Source organism: Falco rusticolus, chromosome 1 (genome assembly GCF_015220075.1).
Source record: "Falco rusticolus isolate bFalRus1 chromosome 1, bFalRus1.pri, whole genome shotgun sequence".
In the NCBI taxonomy this organism is placed as follows: domain Eukaryota; kingdom Metazoa; phylum Chordata; class Aves; order Falconiformes; family Falconidae; genus Falco; species Falco rusticolus.
Genome location: NC_051187.1, coordinates 55,587,402 through 55,614,365, shown reverse-complemented (window position 1 = coordinate 55,614,365; position 26,964 = coordinate 55,587,402). Strand labels below are relative to the sequence as shown.

The following is a 26,964-nucleotide window of genomic DNA, read 5'->3' as shown; positions in this document are numbered from 1 at the left end:
CAGTTACTGTATGTAAATAGCAGTCTTGCAATTTAGCAGACTGTGCCTTAAGAAGAACGGAATTACAGAAGCACAAAATCTGATTTTGAATTCAAAGAAGCAACTCTTTCTGATAATTAGCAGCACTTTTCCAAAACAGTACCAGCTGCCACTCTCCAAGTCCACCTCACCTCATAAAGAGGACCAGGTTTGTTTCAGGTACAAGCTTTATTTTTTGACCCTGGTAGTAGTCGGATCATTAAGACTGGATTTCACTTGGCAGAGCTGTCCATCGTTCCTCGGTGCTTTTCACTTTGCTGCTGCATGTCCTCTTTCAGTTAAAAATAAGCAAATTCAAATGGTGTACACTTGCAAAGGAACCTTCTCTCCTGTGCTTGTGCCTGTTGTGTTAGCTATTTGCAAACAGCACCATGGGTTCTTGATTACTAAGGAAACTTGTGACCTAATAAATAAAATGGCCATAAACAAAGCCAGCTTAATTTTTCACATCAGGCATTTTGCCATGGGAAGTCAGGCTTAGCTGGTTCAACTCTGTTGTCAAACAGAAGTAGTAAGAGATATGATTCATCATGTAAACTCATCTTTGTCACTGTGAGTGAGTTTCATATGTTCCCTTCTCCCTCTGGGCTCTGCAGACCAAGAACTGCACTTGAGGGGAAGGGGTTTTTGTTTGGTTTTTTTGGTGGTATGTTTGTGGGGGTTTTTTTTGCTTTGATTGTTCTACAATAAATGAATTCATGGTGAAGCTTGTAAAAAGGAAAGAACTACTGTTGCTGATAAATACTCATATGTACAAACCCTTCACTTTCTCATAGATAGTCATTTTACTTTTTAGGGAATCTGCCCTGTTACTAGAGCCTGAATCTCAGGTGCATAGTTTCCATGTTTGAGAGACTCTGTGTCTGCAAAGGAGTAAAAGCCTGACCCTGGTGTAATTGTTACAACTCTCCTATGCAGAACTGTTAATTCTTCTCTGCCAAAGAAATGCCTTATCAGACTTTGTATCATGTTGCCTCCTGAAATCCTTCCTAGACAAATCTAGTTGAAGATAGAAATATTTCCAAAACCAATCATGCTTTATTTGTGTACAAGTTCTACCAATAAGGGAATTTTAATGAATATTCCTCACCTTGCCTCCATAAAATACACTTCCACACCTCTCTACTGTAATCTATTATTAAAACTTTTCTTAAGCTTACAAAAATACCAGCCATTCCACATAATAGCTTCTTTAACATACTTTTTTTACATTCAAATTGTAAAGGGATACAAATCTTTCAAGAAGTGATAGAAGACAAGCTTAAATAACAGAAAATTCCAGGCAGGTATCTAATTTCCTTTGAAAAAAAAATAGTAATAGGAGGAAGACTGTAAGATTTTTAGATAAATCCAGTTTGCATTTTATTCCGGTCGTCAGGTTTAATTGAAGTAACTCTGTGTTATGGACCTAGATGTAATGCATAGGCTGCGTTTACTATCTTAGTTTCCTGAGACCTGTAATGCAGTGATAAACTCTGTGCACAAGATTCAAAAGCTAAATGTGAAAACTGGATGTGACTGCTGCTGAGTCATGCTGACAGCTCAGCCTGGTTCTTTAATGAAGGTTCAAAGTAGAATGGCATCTTTTTGAGCAAGGTGGTAAGACTGAAGAAGTCCTGTAGGCACTGCTGGTGCTCAGCAGTGCTTGTCGCTGAATCTGCTGTGTCAGCCTTTGGGCTGACAATAAGGGAAAGAATTTGGCTTCTGATTCTCAGGTTTCTGGTACTGTAAGTGTAGGACTTTGGCTTTTTGACTCTGTGCATAACATCTTATTAAAACAATCTGAACAGTTCCTTTGCTGCCAGGTGTCACTGAGAGTGTACACAAATTTTCGCTGACTTCAGGGATTGTGCACAAAGTGCATGGCCTGTTGTTGCTCTATAATTTTCCCTAAATGTGGTTAGGCGTTCTTGCGCTGGAGGCTGCCACTGCTGCTAAGGGACTACGGATACAGATATAATACACTACTTAAATGTGAGCGTACTCTGGATGAGCTTATTTTCTTCTTGCAGCTGGTCAGGTTAAAACTCTGTCGTGCCCATGGAAAGGCAATGGAAAAGGGACATGAAATCACAAGACTAGTGTGTTTTGTCCCCCAAGCAATTATTTGTGGTATCTGTCACAGGATGGCCTTCTGCAAATGTACATCTGCCATACGAAATGGCTTCACAAAAAAGTTATAGTGACAGATTTTCCATGTCTTTAGGTGGGTTTACCCAAGGGGGGAAGGACATGCTTCCTGCTCTCTGACTTTGTGGACACATATTTGCTTGGGGAAAAAAGGTGGTGTTAGTGTGTGATAGTTCGTATCCTATCAAGGATAGAGCTGTTTGTAGTTTTGGTATGGGTCACACTGGACTGAGCACTGCATGTTGCTGATCAGCTGTTTCATCCTGTCAGCTCTTGTTAAAAATACAGCTGACTTGCTCTTTCACCTACCTTGCATTAGTTATCTTGCCTTAGACAATATCAACTATGATCACACCTTTTTTCACAACCACAGACAAGGCCCGCTTTTACAGTGCACATGGCTCCTGTGGGTGCAGGGCCATACAGCAGATAACAGATGTGATCTGCAGCCACTGTCAGTATTTTGTGGAAATACAAGTGTCAAACTCACCTGGCTGCTTGATGTTACCAGGCTTACCTTCAGATATATTAATTGGATCTGACTTTAGTTTTATTTACCACTAGGTTTGCTTTACTGTTCCAAGTAAGGGTTAGCTCCTTGCTAGAGCAGAACATGTGGTATTTGTCAGAAAGACAGCTTTAAAGCTGCCAGATAACCTGACCAGCCTGCCCCTCTGCAAATAATTTGGTGTGGGCCCTGCTGATAATGATAAAGCAACTGCACTGAAGATGATAAGAAGATGCTGATGTCTGTAGGGGAGCAAAGCTCTCAGTGGCAGATTAGCACTGCTCTGGTGTATGACTGCCCTTAAAGGAAAGCACTTACACACTTATGAACAAACACTTACAACATCTTGTTACTGATGGTGGCACCCATCTGCATTTTTTTTTCACCATCACTGTATGTCATGAAGCCCCAGATGCTCATTATTTCATTCTCATCGGAATCACTGCTTTGGTTTGCAAGGAAATAACAAACTTGAATGATACAAAGCTCCTTACAGACCAGTCTGGGTGATGCTTATCAAAGGGTTATTCTTATAGATCTCGCCTGTACTAGAAAAGATGCCCATCCCTCCACAAAAGGCATCAGGACTGAGTGCAACTGGATCCATGGAGCTGCTGTGTCCATTAACTCCGTTCAATCTGTATCAGAAACAGTTTTTAAGCCTTGCAATATTAATATATGCTTTTTCATCTAGTGATTATACAGACCTATGAGGTCATGCTGGTGCAATTTTACTAGTACTCATACTATTTAAAAATTGTATTGTAGGTCAAATTTGAAGGGACTCAAGTATTTTATGACTGTCATTCAACCTTATACAGATGGGCCAAGTTTATCTGGTATGCATCTATGATGAAAACTCTGAGTAGAGATCTGTTTCTCATTACAGTGACAGCAGTAAGAGAAGCTATGGCTTTAGGTTAAACCTGTCAGGTTTCACCACTGTAGGGAGGTAAGGAGAGCAACACCCCACACGCCCACACCCCCCGCAGCAAGCCATGCAAATAGAAAAGCAAAGGCTACAATGCAGAGTAGGCTGAAGGAATGATCTGGGTCTAAGAAGGAGGCAGCTCAGAACAGGTTGAACAGAGAAGCACTGCATGTTCTGCAAGTATTTGCTGTGATGAAGCATGGGGAGGCATAAAAGCAATCTGAAAATTGGCGTATTTGCCATCTGCAGAAAGAGAAGGGGAATCAGAGTGTAGGTATTGCTCCTTGCTCTTGGCTTTATTGCCAGAGGGCCAAGACAAGTGGTGGTTGAAGATGAAGCTACTACCTTACCCTGTCTCCAGAGGATGTGGGCAACCTAGCAGCATCCTTGCATTGCTTTCATTTCAGCACAATTCTGCTCCTCACTCCAAATTCTTTTAGAAGATCTGTGGACTGTAACTGCCTGCCCTTGCCTTTCACTATGCAATTTTTGCAGGAGGAATGTTTTCCTTGACAAGGCTTTGATGTCTGCTGCCTTTAAATAAGCTTCAACTGATGTAAGACTCAGGTGGTGGCAGTGTAGAGACTGCTTAGCTTCAAGCATGGCTGGAGTTGTTTTGTGACCCGAAGAAGAAGGTGAACGTAATTTGCTCTCTGGTGGCAGAATGCCACGCATTAAGGGAGATAGAAAATAAGTATGTGGGAGGAAGCCCTCACTCAAACAGTTAATACACCTAAATGTGAAGAAAGAGGATTTCGTGTCAAAGCACATCTGTTGCCCATGGTTTGATGCAGTCAGCATGACATGTATTGCTAAACCTTTGTTCTTGCTGTCGTGGGCACCTAGGTTTCCATTATTTTTTGTTGGCTGCTGCTGTTGCTTCTGAAATTTACTGCTGCTGATATGTGGGAATATTTTTTTCAATGTGTGTGAGCCTGCAGTATTGGAGTGCTGATAGCACACAGCTGACCATGCTGCTGAGATCTTTAGAGCAGCAGAATTTCAAGTTCTGGCTCCAGTGGTAGTTTGAAAGAAAAAGGATCAAACTGGACAGCTTTCATCAAGTCCTCTGAGTCATAATTCCTAAAGAGATTCTTGTCCTAGTGTTCTTTGCTATATAAGGGAAAACGTACACACTTTTCTCTCTGTATTTAGAGAGCAGGCATGGATTAGGCTTGCTAAGCAATAATCAGCTTTCACTGGTTTAAAATTAACTAAAACAGCAGTAGGTTGTTTTGGTGGGGTGTTTTTCTCAGCTGCTGGCTGTAGGGCACAGAATGTGTCTGGAGGAGGTCGCCTGGGCTTTTGTGGCAGGGTGAAAGCATACATGACCTGCAGCAAGCTCTTTCCATTGCCAGAAGCACGGTGTCATGTCCACCCTGGATGAGTTTTCTTGGCCCAACCTCCCAGCTGCCAGGATAGCTGTATGGGAGTGGTGATGTCTGGGCTGTGGTGGGAGGGAGGAAGTGTCATCCTGGTGGAGATGGGGAAGCATGTCCTAGAGCTGGTGGAGGACCAGCAACAGCAAGTGTCATGTGCTGCTGTCCACCATCTTCAGCCTATTTCCCTAAAGAGAATGTCCTGTTGGTGCTCTCCTTCCCCTCTCCTGTACTGCGCTGACAGTGAGCTATTTATTTTCAGTTGAAATGGAAACAGGCATGTGGGGGATTTTAAGCCCCTGCCTGCTGCAGCGGGTAAGGACACAGAGAGGTCTGCACTGCTTTGGTCTCCTTCACTGCCCCACCAACGTGCTAAGAGCCTCAGTGTTTCTGATGGAGGATGCTGTACCACAGCTGGACTGAGTGTTTCTCAGGCCTTCTGGTGGCTTCCACGGTGAGCCCACCCCCACCCTGCAGCCCATGAAAAGGAAACATGTTCTTGTTCCATGACCTGACCCTTGGTCAGTGCATCCTTTTAGCTCTGTGTAACCATGTTCGTACCGCTACCCATGGGCTCCATGTGCCAGCGAAAGGGTGCTGAAGCCTGTGTGTGCCCCACCATAGCTGCTCTTGGGGTGAGGATGTTTGATCTTACTTTGTCTCCTCTAATTAATTTCTTTTATTTTAGTTTTGCATTTGGGTGTGGGGGCTTTTTTTAGCACATCTACTATCTAGAACCTTGTAGTGTAACTTCAGTGTGCATCTCCACACTCATGTCACACTGGATTTGGTTTTCATTTTGTTTGGCAGAGCAGCAGCTAAAGCTTTCCCTTTCCCACTGTTGAGCAGTTGAGCCAACGACTTCTTCCTGAAATCACAACTGAGATCCATTTTCCATGTTAAAACACAACTGTGTAATAGTTTACAGTGTAGCACAGAGTTGTGCCTAGCGGGCAACACACATTCTCTGTTTCTTCTGTTGGCCAAATCATGCTGGGAGATGTAATATAAGGCTAAAAACCTCCGCAGGGTGTCAAAGGCCTGTCTGTGTGTGAAGCATCTTTGAATCTACTCTTAGTACCGACTAGTAGAAGACCTATTTTCCTTTTCCAGCATTAGGGGGAGCACAGCTGTTAAGAGACTGCATGGTAAAAAAAAAAAAAAGAAAGAATAAAATAAATAAAATACAAACAGAAAAAGAAGTTCCAAACCTTGTGAGTCCAATTTAAATCTGCCCCTACATTATGGCATGTCTATAACCCCTATGCCACCAGTAACAAAGCTGCTGCAGACACCCCAGATTGTAGGATCTTGGTCTCAGAGACATCAGGCAAAGAAGAGGAGTAGAAATGGACAGTCTGATAATTTTTCAGTCACCTGGAAAGGAGCAAATATAACCCAGCAGCATTAGCAATTACTGAACCCTTGTTTGGCATTCCAGAGGTCTTGTTGGCAACAGTGCTAAAACAGCCATTTGGGAATGCTATTACGCCACCAGGACTGTCTCTGAGATGTTGCATTTTATAGAGTATATCTTGTTTTAGCGTCCAGTGGCGTTCATTGGTGATCATACATAGGGCCTTGGCTACAGGGGGAAATTCTCTTGTTCCAAGCTCTTGGCTTTGCAGATTGGTCTTGTGTTGTACTTTGGTAGGAACATTGCCCAATAAGCTGTGTGGTTAAAGCTCTCCACCCCCAGCCAAAATCGCTAAACTCCTATTGATTTGCTCTGAGCTGGGATTTCACATCTCAAAGGGCTCAAAGGTTGTAGGCCTGTGTAATTGCTCTGCCTCTGCCTCTGCAGGCTTGTGCTTGCTTTGCCTGCTCATGAAAAGTACCTTATTGATCTGTTCTGGTTAAACCCATAAGGATACTTCCTGGCTACTCTGAGCAAGGCTAGCAGAATCAGCCCCTGTTTGCATAAAAGGTACCAGATAATAATATTCAGGTCAAATACTTTATAAAAGATATTTTACTCTGTATGTTTTTCCATGACTCAGCACATACTTTAATCATTGGAATGGACAGGCTGAAGGATTGCTTGGCTGATTCCCCTAGATTCAACACCTAAAACTAAATGTTTACAAGTTACATAATCTTGGAGTTAAGGCTGTTCTCTGCACATTCTTTGGAAGCCAGAAGTACAAGCTGGGGCTTGCTGCTTTGTGGGACAGCAGAGCAGATCCTCTGAGAGCTGGCAATAACATGCCAGGCTTGGTTTCTAAAGAGAGACCAAGAGAAAGCATGGTGGTTTGATTCAGCTTTTTCCAGTGATGTGATGGACTGGTTCTTATTAGTGTTACTGGTTTGGTTCTGTCAGGTTCACAGGGAAACGTCAGCATCCATACATCTCAAGCTAGCCCATTTTGCACACATTCAATTCACTTCTTCAGGAATGTACCAATGTTAGTATTGCCAAGAGAATTGAAGGACAAAATAGTTAAGAACCATTCCTTCCCCGAGAAGAGCCTCGGATGCCCAAACCAGGTGTGCCTGGGTGGCAAGCAATGGTACTGCTGACTGCAGGAAGACTATGCAAGGAGGACAAATTGTATCTGGTCTATGTGGATCTTTCCTTGGTAGAATTACTCAAGAAGAAGTTTCTGTGAGACTTGTGGTGTTTGCAGTGCTTCCAGGAGGTTAGAGAAGGAGAAGAGGGAAAGAGTTGGAAAGGTACTAAAGAGGGAAGAGTCCTGGGAAGGGCAAGGAAGAAGGCCAGAAAGAAACCTTTGTAGTTGTCATGGTTTAACCCTCGCTGGTAATTAAGTACCACACAGCCACTCACTTACTCCCCCCTTACCCAGAGGCGTGGGAAGGAGAATTGGAAAGGAATGTAAAACTTAAGGGTTGAGATAAGCACAACTTAATAACTGAAACTGAATGAAAATGAAAGAACAATAATGACAATAACAGTTATAATGGAAAGATTGAGGGAAAGAATAAAATCCAAAGGGAAAGGAAGAAAGAGAACACATGATAGACAATGTAATTGCTCACCACCCACTGACTGATGCCCAGCCAGTCCCCAGCGGAGTGGTTTAACCCCAGCTGGCAACCAAGCACCATGCAGCCGCCCACCTGCTCCCTCCAGCTCCTCCCCAGAGGGATGGCGAGGAGAATTAGAAAGGAATGCAAAACTTGAGGGTTGAGATAAGAACAATTTAACAGGCAAAGCAAAAGCTGTACACTCAAGTGAAGCAAAACAAGGAATTCATTCACTACTTTCTATGGGCAGGCAGGTGAGGTGTCCAGCCATCCCCAGGAAGGCAGGGCTCCGTCACGTGTAACTCAAAACCAAACACCATAATGCTGCATGTCCCCCTCTTCCTTCTTCTTCCCCCAGTTTATATACCAAGCATGATGTCATGTGGTATGGAATACCTCTTTGGCCAGTTCAGGTCAGCTGTCCTGGCTGTGTCCCCTCCCAATTTCCTGCGCCCCTCCAGGCTTCTCTGGCTGGAAAGGCCTCAGAAACTGAAAATCCTTTGACTTAGTATGAACATTACCCAGCAGCAACTAAAAACATCAGTGTGTGATCCACCTTGTTCTCACATCAGAGCCAAAACACAGCACTGCACACTAGCTACTAAGAAGAAAATTAACTCCATCCCATCTGAAATCAGGACAGTAGTTCACCCTAAGAAGGGCATGAGGGCAACACATGTTGTGGAGTGACACTGCCATGAAAGCTACAACAGAAATCACCAGTGGGAAGGGATACTGTCTTTCCTCTTCCTCTTTTTTTTTTTTTTTTATTTATTTAGTTCAAAAGGATGGTGGGAGCATGAGGTAAACTGTTATTTATGTAGTAGGGAAGAGACATATATGAGGACATCTGTTCATCTGTTCTAAGGAGCTGCTTCAAAAATAACCACAGGAGAGGAGTGTGTTTGCAGAGCGCAGCAGGCAACCTGCAGAGTCGTAGAAAGTAAGACAGCAGTGGTGCTCTGAATACAGACAGCTGCAAATGGCTACAGGATTGTGTACATTTGTACTCATTGCCAAACCACCCCACCCTGACCCCAGTGAGTGTTTTACAAATTGAAGGAGGTGCTGTTTCCATTTTTTTCTGCCCAAGAACATTGATCCCTTCTCTGTTGTGCTCCTTCCTGACTCCTTTTTCTTAAGTCAGCAGCTTTTAAATTCCAGTTTCAAGTAGTTAAAAAGTAACCCTGTTCTAATGAATATCCAAAACGTATGGCAGAGGAATGCAGATTTGGACACTGTTCCTTTTCACCTGGAAAAAAGGAAAAGCAGACTGAGAGATTTTGAAGCAGACTGCTCATGTCTAGCTCTCTGTCCTAGCCTCTTACTGACTTCTGAGTACAGGAACAGGCAGCAAACCTGGGCACTGATTTACAGAGATGGCTGTAAGAAAGTCCAATACAGCTTATGCGTTGCCTCAGCTTCCCAGTGGGTAAAACAGAGAAGTAAAAAGCACAGCTTTTCTGCTCATTTTCCTTCTAATGTCTGTGGTTTCAGACAGCTCTCAAAGTTTGGGAATGTAGGATTCACAGTAAATATCAGGTGTGATCTATCAGTGAAAGCAGAGGGGCTAAGCCAGATGGTGTGAGGCAGACATCCTGCCAGGGAACACAGTGTTGCAGGCACTGGGCAGTTAGTTCCTCCTGTTAGCCAGGTGAGAGACCATGTTTGGTAAAGACCAGATGGAAAATGAGCATAAATGCTCGTTGGGAGATTCAACAACTCCATGGCCCAATGCTCCTTAGAACAGAAGCCAGACAAAACATTCATGATGAATTTGTATCCCTAGCTACTTTCCAGTTTTTGCTAGGAGAATCAGTGGCAAATACCACCTCACAGCAGCAACCAGATGTCCACCCCCCCACTTCCTGACGCTGTATTTTTAGCTAGCCACTGTAGGTAATCGAAACATTATATAAATAGAAGTGAGAGTTTGAGATATAGTAGCTGATACCATTCTAGTAGGAAACAGCTGTATGTTTCTTTTCTATGCTAGTGGCTGTCAGCAAGTAAGAGTGACTGAGCTGACTTCGGATATCCCCTGCCTCAAGGGAAATATTATTCTCTGTACTCCCTCCAGTACTGTGTTTTCTGATAAGAACAACCATGTCTGCTAAAATCAGTTCATGCTGCAGCAACTACTTGGAACAAAACTTTGTTTTCAGTTACAAAAATTCTCACTAACAGCATGAAGTAACTATTTGGAGTTTTGCAGAATTATTCCATATTTACCTGGTAAAACCATGACTGTACTGAGCCTAGTGTTTTGAAGCTGAGTACAACCTGCAATGCGGTTTCATGAGTGTGTAAGGCAAGAATGAGATGTGCTTTGGACAAAATTTGATATTTCAAAAGAGTTCAATAGCAGTCAAAATAGCTTGGAGCAAAATGTAGCAACAGGGAATTCAATATCATGCTGCTACTCCATAGGTTAACAAATGCAGACTGAAATCAATTGCTTATCACAATGTAAGAGAGGTGGTATCTTTAAACTTGGTTAAGTGAAGCACTTACATCTATAGCTGGGTAAACAGATAACTGGCTTTATGTTTTTACTGAGGTTCAACTCACATTTAAACTAATGGTCATTTAATGTCCAGGCTGCTTAGGCTATTCCACTGGATACCTCTTCTCTATGCCTAAATAAATTGCACACTAGGCCATGCAGGACTTGCATCGGACTGGTTTTCAAGGAGATATGAGATTCTAAGCACTGACATCACTTTTGGAATGGGAGCTCTAGCATACTGGGCTGAATACCAAGAGGTATTCAGGCATATGCATTGTATGTTTTTTATTCTTTCTTTGAAGTATTTAATGGTTTACTATTTTGGTGTCTCTTCAGGCCTTGCCAAGGTTAAACTATTAGTTTGTAACAATACAAAACAGTTCAGTCTCAATAAATTTGGTAGGTAAGTGTTTTACCCTAGCTCGGACTAAACATATGGCTTTGTGTAGCTGTTTGATTGCACCATTCTTGTTTCAATTGTGACAGTCTGGCTTACAACTTTTCCTTGTGTGTTGTGGGACCTGAGCACATTGTGCCATTCTGTTGTGTGTATCTTCTGGACATGCTGCTATGGAATTATGGAAAACTGCCCAAAATTTCCCCTGAATACTGCTGTACAGATGCAGGCAGGGTGGCAAGTAAAAGCTTGCAAGGACACAGATACATTTTGTAAAAAAGACTGTCTGAATAAACATTGTAAGCAAGCAACTGTAAATAGGTGTACTTCTATAGTGTAGAACACTGACTGCAGCTCTTCCTTGTCATCCTAGCAAAAGCTAACCTTGTGTTTGATATGGTTACTTCTCCTGCCAGCCTTTCTCCCAATTTGGCTGCAGGGTCCTATGCACTTTAGCTTGCTCCCTAGGTGTCCGACTGCTGCTGAGTCCTGCACCTATCAAAACCGGAGCCATGTCCCTTGCTCTCTCTCTCTGTGGAGCACATGGGGGCCCTGTGAGCATCCCCATGGAAGGCAGACATCAGCGGCTGCACGTCAGCGTTATTTACCACTAGATGGCTGGGCCTCCTTTTTGTCCAGCTTTCAGTTTTGTTCCCAGTCCGGAGTGACGGTGTTTAGAACAGAACAATGGACTCGTTGTAAGCTCTCTGCCCACCCCCTTTATAGCTTAATATTTTTAAATAACTGATGCTTTTCGCAGATTTACCTTTATGATGAATAGTTCAAACTTTTCAAACACACTGAAAGAGCTGTGCAAATATCTAAGAAAATGAGATGTTTTGCAAGACAAAAAGAAAACAATTCCCCATCCTGTTCTTTTCTCCATTACGTTACACACGTAATACAACTTTCGTTGAGTCTTCTATTTCATAGGTATGTGCATAAGTGTGACACATTTAACAGTTCATCACTCAGACTGGGATATAGTATAATGAAGTCCTGAGATGTCATGACACAGCAGCCACATATTTTGGTCTGGTGAATTTGGTGACATAAAATTTGTAAAACTCTTACACACTGACATTTATGTCACTGTGATTGGGGGCAGAAATGTCTGTCCTGAGCAAAATTAGCTTTCCTTTAAGTAAAATTATTTTGCTCACAGAGTGAAAAATGTCAACTTTCCTGATGACTGCAGACCGACACATTATACAGAGCAAGGTGGCTTACTTCAAAAGCAGACAAGAGGAGTAGACAAAGTATGCATCTGTTTCTTGAAGATATCACTTTTTTCCCTTATCAGTCTCTTCTTCACATTTTCAGATACATTATTTATATTTACTGGGTCCACACTGCATGTTAATAGATGCATTTGTATCCTTGAGTTCAAAACAACAGAGATACATTTTTAAATTAAAATTACTGTAGTTGTTTTGCTGTTGCAACACTAGCTTTTTGTGCTTGCCACTTGCAGGAACAAGGGGAAGACATAGTCCCTGCCTCCAAGGTAGTATAATCTAAAATATCAAACCTGGAAATATCAGGGCACTTAAACAGCTTTGTGAGAGGCTGAAGATATGCTGAAGATGTTCCTAAAGATGGTGGTACATGAAACGGTAAGATGGAGATGAATATAGAAATCAGCCTGGGGTGGGATTTCTTTTCCAAATATTGTCTCAGGTATCAGTCACTCACACTTTTCTTAAAGCACTATGACAGCAAAAAAAGCTGATGGTATAATTAGGGTGGTAGAGGAAAAGCAAGAAATCAAAATGAACTCCACCCATCCAAACTCACAGAGAAACATCAGTAGTGAAGCATAGAGCAATGACAAGCCTCTGAAAAAGAAGATTTCGAAAGTAATTGTTCAACCCAACAAGAATACCAGTGGCTGCCCCATTCTCATCTGCAGGAGGATGTCTGGTTTTGTTAACATAACAAAGAGAAGAAGGGCTTGGAAACTTTTAAGTCCTGGACTTGCAAACAAGTAAATGCTATGTTTTTCTGAAGTGCCTTTATTTTAAAGGTGATTGAAAGGTAATATGTACAGGTTATTTATGAAGTGTAACCTTGCACTTGGAAGTAGTCCAGAAACAAAGTCTGGACCCAGTTTACCTCCTCTTTGAACTCTTCAAAATACAGGAATTCCCAAGTAAGTAGAGAAATCGTGTGGCTAGCTTGAGTCTTATCTTCTGCTACTTGATCCTGTCACAAATGGCATGCTATCACTGAGCACAGAGGACTATCTGCTAAAGATGTAGCCTTACAACAGGCATCGTGTATTCCTCCCATGACACTACGGGAAGTAAAATGTTCTAACAACACAGCATGGTTTTGTAATGACTCTAGTACTGCTATTTTATGGCTTTTGGGAATGTCTAAAAAAATGTGTTTACCTTTTGTTTACCTTGTCCTAAGCAGGTCCATCAATATAAACTACACAGAATATTGCTGTAAAATACCTGTTCACTGGTGCTATTAAAAGTGTTATGTTTGCTGTGGCAGCTGTCCGAGAAATCAAGTGTCAATACCAAAGGTAAAAGAAACTGGTATTTTTGATCCTGCTATGTGGTAACTGTTGTCAGATGTGAGTAGAGAAGGTGTGTATGAAGAACCAGACACAAAATTGTGAGGAAGTCAGGTTAAACATTATCAGACCCCTTCCTTTGGGAAGGCTCACTTGCAGAGCTCCTGTTATAGTCCTAAAAACTGTTAGAGGCCCTGGATACACTCTGTCATCTGGTCTGACAGAGAGGAGACATTAATTGTCACAGCAAAGATGGCAGCCCTTTTGCCACTGCTATTACCATAGCTCAGATGAGCATGCATGTACCCGCCAGAGGTTAGGAGGTGGCTGCCTGCAGCCCAACTGCACTGCAGATCTGGGGCCTCCTCCAGCAGGTGCTGGCTCCCTTGAGCACCTCATCCCTCTCCTCAGAGGGTTTTGGATCAGCTCTCTGCTGTGAATGCAATGATACAGAGTTCCTTCAAATCACAGCATCCCTACAGCCATTTGAATTAAAAACCAATGGAAAAAACATTGCTTAGATTTAAAAGTGGAGCTTGCTGCACAGTCAGCTTTTGCCACTCTGTTCTCAGCAAAAGGATTTAAGGCCCTGCCTGCACAGAGGTCTAGGGGCTGAACTCTTGACCAGGCTGCCCAAACACCTACTGCAACAGCTTTTAGCTCAACTCTTGGCCAGGACATGGCTGAAAGCTTTTCTAAAAGCTGAGCTCTGAGATTAATTGGTGCACTAGCTGCCCCTCCCACCACTGTGACTGCAACTTGTGTTTAAAGTCTACAACAACCAGATTCGCAGTCTTGTGCGCTCTCATCCTGCCTCTTGCTTCTGCTCCTTGACCTTCTGACAGATTTACAGTCCTGCCTGGAAAGAGATGCCAGGCTGATTCCTGAGGGATTGTTTATGTGGACAACTCTGATCCAAGCTCCCAGGAAAAAAAAATCTGCACAGGAGGAGGGATAGGGGAAGCTCAGGTGACTTCAGGCTCAGTAAAGAAAACCCTTGAAGGGAAATATACTCAAAGGTTACTTAAAACGGTGGATTTGCAGAAAATCTTGTCACCATTAAAAACACACTCGTAGGAAATCCTCACTCTCCTGAGTGCTATTACACAGTAAACACCATATGTTAAACCTCCCAGCTGCGAAGCAAGGGTGTCCTGTGTTATTTGATGAAGAATAGTTGAGAGCAACTCAGAGTGCCTTGAGAAACCTAATGGACCTTAACTTATGAAAATCATATAGTGCTCCGCCACAGGATAAACATCGGTTGCCCTTTTGGACAGAGAATTGTCAAGAATTACACAAGAACGTTCAGGTATACACAAGCAACAAACTGTGTCTGGGGAGCGAATAGTTCCAAAATTTGCAGTTTGTCCAGTGCCATACCGTGTTAATGACCACGGTCCTGTAGCACCAGTAATGAAAGGGGAAGCGACTGCCCATATTCTGATTGTAGCCACCCTTAATTCAGGACTGTAAATCTGTGTGTCTTCTGTAGAATAATGCATATGCTTTATCTCATTAAGCCCCATCACTGTCCTGTGTATAAAATGGTTGTAAGTAGCTTATAGTTAATGCACTTTGGAGCCATTTTGGATGCAAGAGCATTTGGAACCACACCTGCAGTCACTGTGTGACAGTGAGCTACGGACCAGGTACTTCATACTCTTCTTGCTTCATTGTTGTATAGACTTGTTGGGGAATTAATAAGAAAGCTCTGTAAAAAGCTCCAGAACAGGGGCTTCCTGAGGCACTGCACTTCAGAAACAGAGCTGTGTTTCTGGATGTTTGCCCCAAGCAGCACCATGGTGCAGCTGCAGCCCCAGCTGCTCGTTTGCCTTTGACCGCACAGCATGAGGGAGGAAGCATGCCACCACTCCCACCCCTTCCTCTCACAAGAAGCAGAGGCAGCAGCTCCTGGCTCGAGGCGCCGGGCACAATAAATAACCTCTTATTTCTCTCACAGGAAAGAAACAGCAGGGTGCATTTCTTCCCTACCGTTTCAAAGTAGCGTTTCTGGCACTAACGGTCTGCATATCTCATTTTGCATATGTTTGCTCCAAAGGGACTTCTGAGGCTGTGTCTTCATGTCTATCTGCTTAGACTGCTGCAAGACTTGTCTGGGCTCATCTTGAACAAACCAGCTTGCAGACTGCAAGCAGTAGAGTTTGGCTGAGTAGACTTTGTGACCATTATTGCTAATACCTGGTAGTTCTCTCCAAGAAATTTGCATCCCAATTAGTAGCTCGCATCACCCGTGTTCCAAAACCTGCCCAAGGCTGGTAGGAACTAAAGTGAATGCCACTTGCAGTGTCTTTATATAGTTATCCGTACTTTAAGAACACATGAATTACGGATACTTACACCAGAAGTACAGCATTTAGGAAAAGAAAATTAAGGCTCAGATACACATTCCTGTGAGAAAGTAAAATCACACAATGCAGTTAGTTATTGGTTATTATTTGGTATGCCTTAGCTTCAGATTTCAGCCTCTAACTGTAGATGTATAGACACGCTTAATGCTTTGTGAGTCATCCTAACGTTGCTGTTATCAGATTACAATGATGTTGGGTTGGTCCTGCAAGAGGATATTATTATCCAGTATTGAGAGCTAAGTTTCATATGAAAAAGCAGCTTAATACTCACCAGAAAGCCACTAACCAGTGTTAGCCACAACAGCAATTACTCAGTACTTGCACTTATGAATTAATTGAAGAGATTTTTGTGCTGTTCTTGTGGGAAGGTAAAGTCATGTTGCCAGATGGGACATGGCATGTAATTCTACCAAGGCTAATCCAAACGGTATCACCACTTGCATTTGGTCCTATGAAATTCTTATCTCAGAATTCTTTTTAAACCTAAAAAATGCCCCCTCATCAGCGGTCATTCATTTGCTAAGCAGAAAACAAGTGTTTTCGTGGTTGAAAAACTATCAAATGAACACAAATGGCATTACAAGCCATTATGATAGATACATTGAAAAATATTCTGAGGTAGATATTACCTCTGACTACAAATCTTGTTGTATGTCAGAAAGCTATATGGCTTCCTCATGGAAAAATATTGCTATCCTATGAATTTCAACTAAAATGAACTCTCTAGGAAATAACCAGAGACTTAGGGACACAGATACCAAACTTTTTTAGACCACAATTCTTTATCTCACTAAATGTGGCACATCCTGTCTTCAATGTGCTGCTTAGCTTTTTCTCAAGTCACTCAGATTTGCATTTCTTTTTCCTTGGAAAATGTCAAATTATTCATAGATCAAACAGCAGGAGCTGACACAAAGACAAAGGTGCTGGATCTAAGAAATTATTGAATTGAGGAATTGGGATGAGAGCTCTTTACTTGGTGGGAAGATTTTCAGAGTCTGCACTATACCCTTTTTAAGAGATGAACTTCTCAAACTTCCTGCACTTACTAGCATTAGACTTGGCCAGTTTTTGGTCAGAAGTCTGTTGATATCTACATCTTAGAGGTAGGAAGTAGATTTAATCATTTGGATGGGACTTTTTCTCCAATGTCAGTAGTAAATCAAAGCATTGCCTAGTGTTATAAAGCACTCTGTTACTAGACACCTTGCTTTGTCATTGAAATACTGTTCATTAGTACTCTGTGACTAGTCAGATGAACTATAAACTAACAGAATTTGAATAACTGTCGTGCCATACTGCAAGGAAAGATAGTTATCATTCCTGCTTAGTATTGCCTCAGGCTTTTGTACCAAAACATCACACTGGAACTCAGCATTGACTGGTAACTAACAGTGAATTTTAAGTGCTGTCACAGTCATCTCGCTCAGCTTCCAGACCTAGGTGGCCAAAGAATGTAAGAAGCAATCCACAAGAGATGACACAAAGCCAATTATTATTTTTTTTTAATCCCTGTTTGTTTAGGACAGGAGACAAAATGTGTTTGTAAACCAGAGAGGCTGCTGCAGGTGCAGAAGACTCTGTTCCAGCTGGCATTCTGGAGATCAATTACCTACATCAAAGCTGTTCTGCTGCCTTTGCTGTCTGGTTGCTCATTTCTGAGGCTGCACAGAAACCGTACACCCAAAGTGAATTTAAAATAACAGGGTTCTGTGTTCTACACCATCTTCAAGTGAGCAGTCTAACTGCTTACACCAGACGTCCTAAGTTGTCCTTAAGCTGATCAGACAATGGAACAACATGAAATGCCTTAAAATGATGCTTGGCAATAATACTACTATTCTGATTGAGAAAGCAAGTGAAGTCATGTGATATGATGCTGTAATTGATGTAGGTTGCATATCTTTTTAAAGTTTTTGATGGGGAATGAGTGGATTAACGGGCAAACCATCTGAGATTGTTACCGAATTTATTGTAATAAATATTACTCTACAGTATTTTCCTCTTGCCTGTGAAGCATTAAAATGCTAAAGGGTGCCAACACGTGGTGTTGGTAGGGTGTTATGACAGGAATATTATAAATGTTTGTACAGGTTGTCACCAATATTTGAAGCCACTTGTAAAAACAGCACCTTAATATAATATATTATTACCATACCCTACTGTAAATGGTGATGTGCTTTTACTCACTGGTACAGAACCTACGTATTACTAATCATTCACCCTTTTCATGGATGGTCTTGCAAAGAAAGTGGTAACAATAGACACAGGGATAACATTCATGTAATAAGCTATATAGTCACAGTTAAATTGTATAGGCATGTTGCATTAATTTCTCATTTACCAGTAACATTGCTTATTTTCATGGATCGTCTTCTCAATATCTACCACACCTGACAGATAAGTATTTCCCTTCTCTCTCAAAAAGGCATATAACCAATATGAAGTTATTTGAACCAAAGACTTTCTTTTGTAGTTCTAACACTATCATACTTTTAAAGTGTGCTATCTTGCTACCTTGTAGAGATGGGAAATGTAATTTATTACGAAGAATTCAATCTTTTGAATTCAGAGTATTGCACTTCAGAATTTCCTGGTCCAGCTAGACTTGAAACACTGAAATGATAATATTCTTCAGCAAAGAAATGTTATTAATTATATTGTTAATGCTGGACCAGGCGGGCTCTGAATCCCCAAGAACATAGGAATACAACTAAGCCACCTAACTTTACAGCCAGCAGCTTCAATATAAATTCAGAGTATGTAAAAATACAAACTCTTTAAAACATTGTAAAACAGTTCTTCCTGTCTTCCCACACGTGTATGCACACGAGTTCACGTGGGAGGTGATCTGAAGGCACCCATTCAGAGCAACCTCCCCAGTACAATTACGGTCTTGCTGTTCCCCGTGCCCGCAGCCCGCCCGGAGCCGTGCCGCTCTCCTGGCTTGCTGCCCGCGCTGCGCGGCCCCGATCTCTCACGGCAGCCCGGCTGCGCGGCACCGGCCGGCCCGCGCCGTGCCCCAGCTGTCGGGAGGACGGAGCCCCTCGGCCCGGCGCCTCCGCGTTTCTGCAACGCCCCGGCTCAGGCAGCCCGCCGGGGGCCCGGCCGAGGAAGGTGTCACAGGGTGGAAGAAACCTCGACTCTGACTCACAAACCCGTAACGAAGAACGGCCTCCTCGAGCCCGTTATTCCTCACGGTCTCCTAACACCCAACGCGCTGGTTTACCTCAGCGCTTACAGGCGCGGCCCCCCGCACGCGCTCCGCGGGCCGTCCCCCGGGGCCGCGCCAACGGCCGCCTCGGTGCCCGCCGGCCCCGTTACATAACCGAGGCGGCGGCAGCAGCCGGGCCGCCCCCCGCCTCACCGCCGCAGACAAAGGCCGGCGGCCACCGCTCCCCCTGCCACCAGCCCCCCGGGAGCCACCTCACGGGCGCCCCCTCCGGCAGCCCCCGACCCGCACCGCGCTCCCGGCACGCCACTGAGGATGAGGCCGGCGGGGGAGGGAGAGGTGGGGGTGCTGCAGAGCCGCCCCCTCCCCGCCCCCACAGCGGCGCGGGCCGGCGGCGGCGCAGTTGGATTGGCGTGGCGGACGCCAATCACGCCGCCGGGCGCTCGGTGGCGCGCCTTTCCCCGCCCCCTCCGCGGGGCGTGCGCGGTGGCTGCCGTGCTGCGGGGGCGGGCGGGAGCGTTGTGCGGGGCGCCTCGCGGCTCCGGCAGGGCAGGGCAGTGCTGGGCTGTGGCGGCCGCCAGCCCCGCGCCTCTGCCCGGGCGCCTCCCGGCGGCTCCTTCCCCGGCGGCCGCCCTTCTCCTTCTCTCTTCCCCTCCGCCCGCTGCGAGCAGCCGAGGCCTCCTCCATGCGGGAGAAGAGGAGGTGGGAGCTGCTCGCCGGCCATCCCCGGCGCCCGGCAAGTCGGAGTCGCCCCGTCGCCGCTCCGCTCTTGCCGCATCTCCCCACGGCGCGCTGCCGGCGCTGAACCCTGCCCGCCGCGCCGCCACCAGCCCCCCTCCTTCTAGTCTGTGTCGTCCCCGTCCCCCCACCTTTTTTTTTTTCCCCACCCTCCACTCTCCGATTCTCACCCTGGCTGCGAGCAAAGTGTCTTCATGAGCGCAGAGGATGTCCGGGAAGCACTACAAGGGGCCTGAAGTCAGTTGTTGCATCAAATATTTCATCTTCGGCTTCAATGTCATTTTCTGGGTAAGTGGGCCGGTTGCACGGCGCTTCGTGTCTTCCTCTGCCGCCTCCTCCTCCTCCCCCGCCGCCGCTCCGGGCCGGGTACGGCCAGAAGCGCGCAGGGAGGGACGGAGTCGTGCGTGACAGCTGGGCGCGCGCCCCGCCGGTGGGTCTGAGCGGGGCGGCCGGGGGCGCGAGCCCGGGAGCGCCGCCGCCTCAGCCGGGCAAGTTGGAGAGCTGCATTCCTGCACCTGCGGAGGCTCTGATCCCGCTTCCCTTCCGGCCCCCCCAACTGCTTTTGTTGTAGGTGCGAAGAGGATTTCTTGCCTTCTTTTCCCCCCCCTTTTCCTTTTTTCATCCTCCCTCCTTCCTTCCCCCTCGTCTGCCTTGTGGTGGGGGCGGGAGCAGCTAGACACCCAGGCCTAGAGAACGAATTGATCTGCATGTTTTCGTGCTGATATCCCTGTTAAATATGAAAAATTTAAAAAAAGATTGCAGCTCGAGTTCTCCGAACAGCGCTGTGTAAGGCAATGATTGCACAATGACGAGGTTGTGTACGGCACGGGCTTATTACCATTAGCTATTAACACATAGTAGGAGTAGCAGCAATAATAGGATGGAGGAAACAGTATTCCCACCCGTCCCTAAAGTGCAAGCCCGTGGGAGTCTTGGCAGGGCATTTGCTGGGGTTCCTGGCTGTGGTGCTCGATACCCTGACGGCACAGTATCTTGTTGCACCATTCTAGCACTGGCTGTAGAGTAGGCAGAACTGTACAGTGAAATGTAACCTGCTTGTAATAGTATTTCTAGCATCTTCTCAATGTTGGATTTGAAAGAGAGGCAGCTGGTGTTGGATGTGTATGCCAAATTTGGTAATCGCAGAGGGAGGGGGTGAGCATTATCGCACACAAACATAAATGTTGAGGTTTTATCACTGCACAGAATGTGAAAGTTGGGTGAAAGCTCTTAGACGTACAATCCTCCTTTTCATGAGATACTCCATTTAGCTATGAGAAACATACAGAAACTCAAGTATGGTGAATGTGTTTTTGAAGGTCTTTGAGGGCAAGTTGAGTACATATCTGATACAGTGGCTTCTTTGGACCAGAAAGATGAACTGGAAAAAACAAACAAAAAAACCCCCCACCTTTGAAGTTTTACAGATGAAGGTAGGGAAGCCTAGCGGAGAGAAACCATCTAACCAGTACTGAGCTTGTGATTGTCACCTTGGGGAGAACAGAGGAGAGTGGTTATATGGCTAGCAGGTACTCATGGCTAACTTCATGTCACTATTTCTGGAAAGTAAAGATGCCTGAAAAGGATGTTTTGGAAGATGGGAGTTTTGATTAATTGCACTTTGGTACTGAAATACCTTTTCTTGATGAAGAGAGTAAGCTGCTTACTTAAGTAAGTGAAGTTGATTGAGGTTTTGTGTCAATGTTTACTTGGCCCAAGACCAACCTGTGGAGATGAGCAAGCTTTGTAGTATTCTGACCCTGTAATAGCTGTTTTTATTGTACTGTTTACTCCATTTTTAGTGGCTGAGTTTGCCATGGTTCTTTTCACTTGTCGTTTTTTTTTTTCATTTTGATTCCCATGGGCTGTGAACACAGATGTTTTTCAGCAGGGAACAGAATAGCGTGAGGAACATTTGCATGCTGTGTCCTTGGACTAAAAAAGGGAGATTATGGTGGAATATACATAAACATGTTGTCTTGATCCTTCAGGCGCCGTCAGTCTATAAGAAGCTATATACACTGTAATTTCCTTCATGTTATTTTCTGAAGGTTAACGTGTGGATGATGCAAGTGAGGAAGCAGTATGTTTTAGGTGTTTTGTGGCTAGTCATTTTCTTATTCCTGTGCTGTTGAGGCTGATGCGGCATAGCTTTTGCATGAGGGCAGATGTTCCTTTTGTAACTGAAAGGGTTAAAGGATATCTCACCAGGCCACCTGGCTTTATACTGCTGGAATGCTATCTGAAGACCTGAGTATATCACCCACTCTGCCATTTGGTTGATGTGTGGCCCTTGCTTACAGATTTCGCTTTTGCAGAATGCTAATTATGTCATTTGTGTATTTGGCTAAACTTCTTGAAATCCACAGAGACAAAGCAATTTGAGTTTAGTAATTTCTTCAGAATATTGTAATCTCTTTATGAGGAAGCCTGCGTTTATTACCATGTCTCGCATGATTTGGAGTGAAAACGTAGCCAGTTACTCTTGCAGAATACATCTTAATGTTGTTTTCACTGAATTAATAGCAAACCATTCAATAGCCTGTCATGAAAATGGGCCAGAAAAGCTGTAGATGAAAACTGTAAATTCGGTTCAAATCAAAAATAGCCACTAACGTAGTCATTGTAAACAGATTGAAATGGTGAAGAGGTCGTTGTATTAACCCCATGAAACTCTCCTGCATATTTCCATGTTTGCAAGATTCCTGAACACCTTTGTTAAAACTCCTACCTGAGCGTTATTATATAGTGGTTTTAACACAACCTTGTAAATTTTTTTTGTAAGCAAACAGGAAGCTACCTCTATTCTACATCGTAAAACAATGGACTAAAAATACAGAGAACTGAGTTGGAAGAGTAATGGTTTTGACAAGAAAATTGTCAGTGCCTTGAACAGAGGAATATTATGGATCTGCTCAAATTATGTGTGGAATGATTGTACATGCTGCTTTAACTGAAGATATTACAAAAACTTGGAGGCTTTGTATGCCACAGAATACGGGCAAAATAATTTATCAAACCTTTTTGCCAGTTTTTTGGTTTTGTGCAAATCTGCTGTTTCTTTACTTAAAAAACACAGCTGAATTATTAGAATAATGAATATGGGAAAGTTGCAGTCTAATGCTCTATACGTAGTTGTAACTGGAGGTGACAGTATGCTCTTTGTGAGATAGTTCTCAGTCTTGCACCACCCCAGGTAATGTATTCTTGTCTAATTGTGTTTCATACTATTATAGAAGACAGTATTATCTGTGGAGGTGATGCGTAATTAATGTTCTGGGTATATTTGCAAGGTTAATTTTTTGGAAATTCAGTATTAAAGTATTATGGAAGTGTTTGTTTGGAAAACCTTATTTTATGAGATTACTATGCTCTTGTGGAAAAGGAAAGCTTTTTTTGCAGTTGCCAAAGTATGATTTAGGAACTGAGACCAAGTAGGCACAAATACATCTAAATAAAAAGTTAGAACTCAGTATTGTTCCTCCCTTTCCATTGCACAGCTGCCATTCTTCTGCTGGTTGTTCATTAGGGCACACACCTGTGCTTTAACTTGAGTAGCATAATGCCTGTGTGAAAGCACCTTATTATATTTGCTACCTCTCTAGGCTGCTGAAATAGTGCTTTTTTATGAGCCTTTATGTCTTTGTCTAGGTAAACCAGCTGTAGTATATGGTAACAGAAAACATTTTTCTGTAGTTAAAGAAAGCAAACAATGCTTCCTCCCCCCTTGCCCCTTAGACTTCCATTTAGAATGATGTCAAAGGTACAATGCAAGAAGTAGAATTAGGCCGCCCTGCTTCCCAAAAGGCAAGAATCATTTTCCCTTCTTTCCCCTTCTACTTCTACAAGACAGTTTTAAGCTACTTTTAGTTCCAAGAACTGTTTTCAATTGCTCTCTGTGCTGTATGATATGGGATGCAAACCTGTGGATATATACTGTTGTTTAACTCTGAATTTCAATCTGTACTTGATTCCACTGACCCTAGACTAATCAGAAAGATGTATAAAAAGTACTTGACACCTCAGAAACCTTTGCTTTATCTGATTCACTGTAAGTTGTGAGATATGCTGCAATTATGATATATCAGCATATTACAAGTCATAATTTGTGTTTTAATTTGCTTGGCATCTGCTGGTTTTGATGGCAACCATATGAGAGTCTAAATAGTCTTCTGAATTACAGGAAGATAGTGGAGAGAAAACCAAATAAGGTTATATGTGTGTTATGGGAAAAGTGTTGGAAAAGTGCACTGACCTTTAAGGAACAACAAACAGATTGTTTATTACATTTGTGCATTGTTGATTGCTTGTTTTCAAAGGGGCAGAAGATCATTTTCTGATGTTAGCTGGTTTTCAGATATTCACAAGGAAGTTTTGGTTATGTAATTTTTCCTTTGCCACAGCGGTTTAAAAAAAAAAGGGGGGGGGGGGGGGAATCAATGTGAAGCTTGTCCATGCCATTTTCAGATGCATTCTGTAGCATTTGATCTATAAACAATTGCATTGGGAAGATGCCCTTGCAGTGGAAGTGGAAGCACTCTGTTCACTCTCCCTCCCCTGTTATGATCAAGTGATTTTATTTATTTGTTTAGTGTTTGGTTTTTTTTTTATTTCTTACTAGCATGGATGACTTTGAGAGCATTTCACAAGTGATCTTGCCAGAAACAGAACAATGCTTGTCTTGGGGAAAATACATGACTATTTTGTAATAGATCGTTGTTGTGAGCTTGGGTTTCCTGAATTCCTCAGTGTCTCTGTTGGCAGATGTAGCCCCAGTCTTTTAAATACATATAAAAATACAGTAATTCTGCTGGCTCCAGAGGACTTGCTTCAGATTTGTAGAGGTCATTCTTGGAATAAAAATTTTCCTTGCCCTGCTTTCCTTTGTAATTTTGTAGCAGGCTGTAACACTGATTATACAAAAAGCAATAGATGAGGAGCATGGGTGAAGCAGTTTCCTTTTTCCAAAGTGTGTGTTTTGCCAAAAATAGATGTTTGTAGATATGTTATTGTTTTAAGCTGTTTGATGTTTCTAGTTGATAAAAGATTGAAGAAGTATAAGGGCACAAGAGCTAGAAAAAACAAATTGTAATTAATTGTGCAACTTCTCATGTTTGAGGTCAGCATACTTCAAGCGAATATTACTGGAACTATCAAATGCAGCTTACGTGCTTTTCTTCTGTGTTAAGATGAATTTGGTAAATACATTAACCGGTCTCCCACCTTGATTGAATTGACATAGCAAGTTTTACATGGTGGCACGTCTATCTCAAAGTATGAAGAGTTAATTTTGGATCTTTAGTGTCCCAGTCAGAGAAAAGCTGATGCATGTGAATGGCACCCAGAGTACAGGCAGCCCCAACATAATACTTCTGCAAGTGAAGCATTTAATGAATATTTGTATGTGCAAAACAAGTTATCGTTGGTCTTAGTTCCGTCCCCCTTATTGCATATTGATAATGCTTTCTTAATAAAAGCAACAGATCCATGTTCTGTAACGTTCAATTTAAAGGTGCACATGCTACCTTTATTCAGTTAAGATAGTGTTTTCATGACAAACTTTTAGGTAAGTTTATCTATTTGGTAATAAATTTATTGTATGTACATCTTCAACTATATAGTGTATGATATAATAGGTACACAGGGAAAGCAAGCATGAGCTGTACTGGGGAAGTAAGGCTTTTTTTTCCAAATGGGAACCCAGAAAATAAATTTTTGGGGAAAAAAACCAACCAACCCACCCAATTTTTCTCAGACAGTACAATAGATGTAGGGTAATTTTCAAATAGAAAATGTGGTGGAGAAGGTGGTTTGCTGTGGGGTTTGGGTGGCTCTTTTTTTCTGTGTGTGGGGAGTAGAAAGAAGAAAAATATAAGGAACTTTGTCCTTTGAAGTGGACAGGATTTTGAATGTATATAATCTGTTCTTAAAGAACGCTGTCTAAGACCTAGTTCCATAGATTATGATAATCCTGAAGTACTTCTTAGCAAACTTTAATTTATTCCTTACACTGTAAGATGCGATAGTTAATGATTAGTAGAGCATAAGAAACTTGGGCTTACTGTTAGTGAAACAACACTTCCTTTTCTTTTGAGCCCTATTCCTGCAAATAGACTGTTGTTGAAAAAGCATTATAAATTATTTTTGGCACCACAGCTACTAGAAGTTAAAAACTTGGAGCAAGAAGCTGATGTGTTGTTAAATGCTCAGTCTATGTACTTGAACAGTTTATACTCCATTAACCAAGGGCAGTAACCTGTGAAGATTTGCTATAAGCATTTAGAATATAATGTCTTCCAATTAAAACTGGAGGTGAGAGAATATTGTTGACCCAAAGATATCTCCTGACTTAATTCTGCTGGTTAGGGAATTCTCGGTTTAAACTGTAGTGCAGTAGGATGGAATCAGCCTTCATAGTTTGCTTTGCCCAAAACATGTAGCATATTTCTCAAATGTATGGCTGGTAGCCTGTCAACAGGACTGTAATTGTTTTATTGATGTAGGCAGGAGCAAGGATCTGAACAGCTCATAAAGTAACCCAGCTCTGTTAGAGATGACCCAGAAGTCACTGTCAGCATTAACCATTAAAGTGCTTTCCAGTACAGTAATTTTTTTAAACTCTTCTACATATCTGACTTTTTCATTATCTAGCATTTAATAGTGACTTTTTACTCTTGTACCAGTTTCCATCTTCTTTTCTCATTAACAATCAGCAAATATTGTCACAATGCAATAAAGAATGAATTAAACCAAAAAAATTTATTCATTTTTACCAATGTACTGAATTGCCTTGCACTACAGTTGTACAGTGCAAAATCCAGGAAAACATAGATTATTATTTACTGATTTGAGGCCTGATTTGTTTCTTTTCTATGGTACTATTGTGCGAGTTTGGAAAACATCCCATTTTTTGTGAGTGTGCTGCTGATTCTGCCAAAAAATGTCCCCTGTTGTGGATCACTGTGGATATAGATTTCCACTGATTTCAGCAGGACTTTCTACAGATATAAGGGTTGGTATGGATGGATGTCACTACTGGCACTGTTCTTTGTAGCTGCTTCTGTTACATGCACAGAGATCTAGAGCAGTCCAGGCTTCCCCTTATGCTGGCATTTAAAAATGTCACCAACACACTGAGACTTGCAGTCAGGGGCTCTTGATTTGGTATCAAACTGTGACTCAGTGTGATCTCCTATAACCTCCAGATGGCCTGACTTGCAGAGATGCTAAAACCAGTCAGGTCCTACTCCTTTAGCTGTATAAAATAAATGAGGCAA

At 42.9% G+C, this 26,964-nt stretch overlaps 1 protein-coding gene and 1 long non-coding RNA gene across 2 annotated transcripts in view; one reads left to right on the top strand and one right to left on the bottom strand.

The window, feature by feature from the left end:
• Nucleotides 1-709: 709 nt before the first annotated feature.
• On the bottom strand, nt 710-19,970 carry LOC119144481. Its single transcript, XR_005103141.1, has 2 exons — nt 19,858-19,970; nt 710-3,315 (listed from the first exon to the last, which is right to left on the bottom strand). It is a non-coding gene; the product is annotated as an uncharacterized LOC119144481 (long non-coding RNA).
• TSPAN5 (tetraspanin 5) overlaps nt 19,446-26,964 on the top strand; it is an 89,033-nt gene continuing 81,514 nt past the window's right edge. The window contains exon 1 of the mRNA XM_037379898.1: nt 19,446-19,975. Coding sequence (XP_037235795.1) covers nt 19,895-19,975 — 81 coding nt within the window. The 5' untranslated portion in view covers nt 19,446-19,894. The remainder of the gene's footprint in view (nt 19,976-26,964) is intronic.